General features: G+C 51.8%; 1 protein-coding gene across 1 annotated transcript; it reads left to right on the top strand.

The window, feature by feature from the left end:
• The first annotated feature begins 1,791 nt into the window (after positions 1 to 1,791).
• On the top strand, positions 1,792 to 4,559 carry LOC133362182 (zinc finger protein 626-like). Its single transcript, XM_061581136.1, has 2 exons — positions 1,792 to 1,850; positions 3,262 to 4,559. Exon 2 carries the CDS (start codon positions 3,290 to 3,292, stop codon positions 3,968 to 3,970), a length of 681 nt encoding a protein of 226 aa, XP_061437120.1. The 5' UTR covers positions 1,792 to 1,850; positions 3,262 to 3,289; the 3' UTR covers positions 3,971 to 4,559.
• Positions 4,560 to 5,635: the final 1,076 nt, after the last annotated feature.

Below are 5,635 nucleotides of genomic sequence, written 5' to 3'. Positions count from 1 at the left end.
TATCAGCCAAACACTCTAGACGCACGTTTGTAAATGTGGAGTGACAAACCGGAGAAAAAATCCACGCGACCACGGAAATAAAGATATGCAAGCTCAAATATGCAGGCACCAGGGTTGGGATCGAACCCACGATCTCCTGCACACCAAGCAAGGAAGTTAACATCTCGCCACCGTGGCGCCCAGTTAAAGCAACGGTGCACTTAATTGGAATAGCCAAGGGCAACATCGCCCCCTACTGGAAGACTCTTGCCCGCTGGCAGGCCGATGCTGCGCTGCCTTGTAGCACCAAGGGACAGCGATCGACCGCGCGTCCCCTCGGCTTCAATGAGAACTACATCTGTCCGCGAGAGCGATCGAGGTGAGATGTGCGGCGCCGTGAGATGCCGGGGACATTTAAGCGCCACCGGATGGGCATCTTTCAAAAGCAACGTTCAGACTGAGCGTTCTAGCGAGCGGCATTTCATCCCGTTCTGAAAATAGCTTCTTCACTGCGGCTGAATGCATTGCACAATGTGTCACTTACAACAAGAAAAACAAAACCGTGAACCACACTGAGCCATCACTCAATCAGTACAAGCCAATACACCCCAATCAGTCACGACTAGAGCAACACAACACAACGACCCTGTAGACGTGCAACAGTGGGCTCGTGTTGGTCACACGGTGACGTGACGTGCCACCATTGGCACGAGGCATGCTGAGTGTGACGCCACAGGCAGTGACAAGGGCAGACCTGTGGTCAAGCGTCGCTTGGATGAGGACCTCCCTATGGCGTGCAGGTCGCGGGGGTCGTGTCACCGCACTTGAGCGCGCTGAAGGCGGCGGGGGGGAGAAGACACGTTGCGTAGCAGTGCCGACAACTTGGCCGCAGGGTTAGATAGCGAAGACACATCTTGCACGCGGGTGGAATCTGCAATGTCACGAGATTTTGGACGATTTTTGACCCCCCCCCCCCCCTTCGTCACACGGCGTCATAAAAAGTGAGACCCCCCCCTCATATATGACGTCACAAAGCTCTGCCCCCCCCCAAAAAAAATGCTTCAAATCGCTTTAAACTATTGTCATTGTGTAGTGCGTATTTAATGTGGCGCTGCACTCTGATGTAGGGGAAAACATTTATTACAAAGTCTATTTAATTAAGTAGAACGTGTCGTCTATATTTATTTAAAAAGTTGCGCATTTTGATGTGACGTCACATTTCTCAAACCCCCCCCCCCTCTCGTCACACATCGTCACAAATATCTGACCCCCCCCAGGTGCGTGACGTCATTTAATGTATTCACGCTCTAATTTATTCAGTTACGGGGTCGCTCGTTGTGGGAGGAACGTGGCTTGTAACCCGAAAGTGACGTCATGTCACTTGCTGCTGCCGCGTGACGTCACGAGGTAACAGGAAGCTGCCGCTGCAGCTGCGTGCTTACTGAACTCCGAGGTGAGAATTTCTCATCGTTGTGGTTGTTGTGGTTGTTGTTGTGGTTGTTGTTGTTGTGTACCAAGGTAGAGCCTCGCTGTTTCTCTCTCTCAGGGATGTCAACTGAGTAGCAGCGAGTGTTGGAATCGATGTCCAGATTGGAACTTTGCCCCGCGGGGCCTTGCCTCCTGCCCTCGCCTGATTGCGTTCAAGTTTAATTCTCTCGCTCAAGATAAATTTGTCTTCACGCGGCTCGCTACTCTGTAACTTTGGTTCGCTGTAGATATTAACGCAGTTTTTGTTCTTCGTGTTTGTTACCAGGCCAAGCCCGCTTGAGCTGCTGTACCGCTCTCGTTCTCAGAAGCGACCTGCCCACAACAACAACAACAACCACAACAACCACCACAACAACAACCACAACAACAACAACCACCACGAGGTGAGGCTTGTCAACAGCATGGCGGTGTTCACTCTGGACGCGGCACCGCGAGTCGGTGTCTGTGGGTCACAGGCGCTCAGCGCCGCGTGCCGCTGTTCACTCTGAACGAGTGGAGGGGGGCACCGCGGGGGGGGGGGGGGGGCAGGAGGTAAATCCGCGCCGCCACGGGGAGAGGGAGAGACACGGGAAGCGCCTCGGCTGTGTCGGTTGATCCTCCATTCGTTACTTGGTGGAGTGACGCAGCATTAATGTCACCGCTAGAAACCTCCTGGTTCCACCAGCCCACAGGGGATTATTGTGTCCGTCCGTCCGTCGTGCATCCAGAAATGGGTGGGGAGGGGCTGGGTGGGGAGGGGAGGGTGGGGAGGGGCTGGGTGCGGAGGGTGGAGAGGGGCTGGGTGGGGAGGGTGGGGCTGGGTGGAGGGTGGGAGGGGCTGGGTGGAGAGGGGAGGGTGGGGCTGGGTGGAAGGTGGGAGGGGAGGGGCTGGGTGGGGAGGGGCTGGGTGGGGAGGGGCTAGGTGGGGTGGTGCTGGGTGGGGAGGGGCTGGGTGGGGAGGGGCTAGGTGGGGTGGGGCTGGGTGGGGAGGGGCTGGTCACCCCGTGGTGCCCTTATAAAACTCAACGTTTCACCTACTCACGCCGGCTTGTGCCCGCCCTCACAGTCGGCATATTTGCGGAATACACCACGTAACCGTTGACCCTGCAGGCCATTGACCGAGCAACCCAACGTTCCTACCAGCTCCCTCCACAGCAGGAATGTGTTAAGCGGATGAAGGTGGCCAGGCATGGTTCTGGACACACCACCGCCTGTTTACCCATGGCAGTGTGTGACAGTGTAAACTTTGTGTTTGCAGTAAAGTCTATCAACTCTGTTGAACACGGAGGTTGTATCAAAGCTGTAGTTTATTTTTGTTTTCCTCTGGAACTCTTTATACGAATGGAAACAGGAAGTTTTCACAGCACACACGTGCAGCAGCTGAAGTCAGATCAGTTCATCTCAGCATTCAGGACATCGTGAGCCTGGCTGGCTTCACACCTCTAAGTTGCGATTGAACATTAATTTATGCATTTCTGCATAACACAAATAGTATTATTTTCAACACCTTTTGCTATGTCAGCTGAATTTAGCTTTCATAAATATTCATTTTGTAGCTTGACATCCGAAATTGTGTGCTCAGAGCTTTGGGTTAACATTCATTTTGAAGAATAGAGGCCCTCCAGGCATGTTTGTGACCATTCACCCTCTCATTGTGTGCCATAACAGCCCGTGTGATGAATTTAGGACGCTTTTTCACTACATCATGCATATCTATGAATAAGTATAGACGTGTAAGTCACGTGTGACTGTGTATATATGCATTCCACTGTGCCTCGATACTGACGTGTAGATATTCTTTTTTTCTGTCTGCAGCTGTTGCTTCCTCTGCAGAATTGGTCTGATGGAGCAAAGGCACTCGGCGCAGCTCGGTGCCAAAAGGCATCAATGCGACCGGTGTGCATACAGCACGAATCATACTGGACATTTTACACGGCACCAGAGAACTCACACAGGAGAGAAACCCTTCAAGTGCTGTGTGTGTGGGAAGGCGTTTGCACAGTCATCTGCTGTTGTAGAACACCAGAGAACACACACGGGAGAGAAACCCTTCAAGTGCACTCCATGCGGGAAGGCGTTTGCACAGTCATCACATCTTCATGTACACCAGAGAACACACAAGCATCACAAGATCCACAAGGAGTGGAGTCTGAAAGCTTGTGAAAGTCAAAGTGCTGCAATGAGCCCATCCCTCATCAAACAAGAACCAGAAGAAAATCTCAGCTTGGACACTTTTAAAGGTACCAAGGTGAAATATGAAGAGGTGAAGGTGAAATGTGAAGAAGTGATGGTGGAATATGAAGAGGTGATGGTGAAGAGCGAAGAAGTGAAGGTAAAATGTGAAGATGAAGATTCAAGTCCAGAATGGGACCTTCGCATCAATGGAGGCAACGTGAAGCAGGAGGAGAATTCTGACTGTGAGGCAGAGCGAGGCAACTCCCAGCAGCAGTTTGTGGAGGTGGAGGTGTGGATGGACTTCCTCCGAGACAATTCAAAGTCAAATGGAGACCCGGTAGATGTGTAAGCTTGAGACGATGTCGCTCCAATAGATGCACCGTTGTCACAGGCCTTTAATGACAAGAATGTGAAGTTGAACACTCAGTTCCTAGGTTCAACCTGCAGGGTAAGGGTGGCCAGTCTTTGTGGACCTGTGTGTTGGGTAGATCTCTAACCAGGAGCGAGAGCCAATAAGCTCCCAAGCATTCACTCTGTTCTCATAATTGCATTTATATGGTGCTTGCTTAATCACCTCGGCAACTCGGAGTTTTGTATCGTACCTCATCTCAAACACTCGAAGAGCACCCCAAGTGGCAGCTGCCCCTGTGTGGCACAAGGTGGTGGCCCTGCACCGGCCTGCGTATGAACAAGAGCCTGTCAGTAGGGGGCGATGATTGATGTGGCATCTTAGTTGTGTCGTTTGTAGGTAATGTTTAGAATTAAATCGCGACGTTTCGGGCGCGACACAACCTCATGACGGGCGCTTGTGTTGCCCTCGAAACGTGATTTATTTTACTTCTACCCACGTGACTTTACCGAAAGAACCAAAGAGTCTGTGCTTACCAGTTTTTCTACGCGACAATGTATCTTTCTTTCCTTGTTACGGTGACAAAATAAATAAGGTGTCTGTCGCCAAGGCTGTGTCGCGTTCTTGGTGTCGGAAATCGTCGTCGTCATCGTCACGATGGGAAAGCGCGGCGTTCTATCCTTGGGTGCATCGGGACGGTCATGGGACACCCTGGGCTGTGACGTTGAGGCTGCGGGTGGTGCTCCGGTGGCTATGAGATGTTAACTCTCTCGCCTGGTATGCAGGAGGTCGTGGGTTCTATCCAAACTCTGACGCCTGCTGCTGTATATTTGGAGTCTGCGTGTCTCTCATCATCACGGTGGCTAGGAGATGTTGACTACCTCGCCTGGTATACAGGAGGTCGTGGGTTCGATCCCGATCCTAACGCCTGCTGCTGTATATTTGAAGTCTGCGTGTCTCTCTTCCCGTGGCCACGTGGATTTCTCTCCGGGTTTTCCCTCAACATTTAGAATCACAAGGCCCTCAAGAGTGTGTGCATGCTTTAATTTCACCGGTGGGGTAAAATGTGGGTGGTGGTGGTCAACATTTCCGACTGGATATCTGTGATGAAGAGCTTCACAGCTCATCGGATTCCTCCAAGATACATCATCACCGATTCTGTGTAGTCCTACCTCTCCTAAAACAAAGTATCGGCCAGCGTGGAAGAGTAGGCCAAGTTACATCCCACGGAGGCTCTCTCTCCAGAGCTCCCTCGAGAAAACCTACCGTCACAGCGGTGACGCGAGCACTTGCAGGACTGCACCTTTACCCATCGGCATTAGCCGCTTTAAGTCTGCTCCTGTGACCGGGTTACACGTCAACATCGCTACGAGTGTATTTGGGTGAAGTTATTTTTACAACGGCCCGAACGTACACACACGCAATGCGCATGCATCGTGTGCATGCGTGATCAACATACGTTGTGTGTGTCGATATAACCCAGTCAGTGACAGACACCCGCTGTCATTCACGACGACATTCACCCCCCCCCCCTTCTGGTCTGCACAACTGATTGCCGAGTTTGTGTTTCGCAATCGGAAGAGGTGTTTGGTTCGTTACTGGAGAAATCTGCCGAGCCACGCGGCTTATTTGTGTTCATTTACACAGATTTCCGGCAAGTTGCAA

Source organism: Lethenteron reissneri, unplaced genomic scaffold (assembly GCF_015708825.2).
Source record: "Lethenteron reissneri isolate LAM-NWPU_2019-01 unplaced genomic scaffold, ASM1570882v1 scaffold_1398, whole genome shotgun sequence".
Lineage (NCBI taxonomy): Eukaryota > Metazoa > Chordata > Hyperoartia > Petromyzontiformes > Petromyzontidae > Lethenteron > Lethenteron reissneri.
The sequence above is the reverse complement of the archived record's forward strand: the minus strand, read 5'-3'. Positions and strand labels throughout refer to the sequence as shown.

Bases quoted from the DNA above. Each gene is read 5' to 3' on its own strand.
- LOC133362182 (XM_061581136.1), top strand. From the start codon at position 3,290: ATGGAGCAAAGGCACTCGGCGCAGCTCGGTGCCAAAAGGCATCAATGC.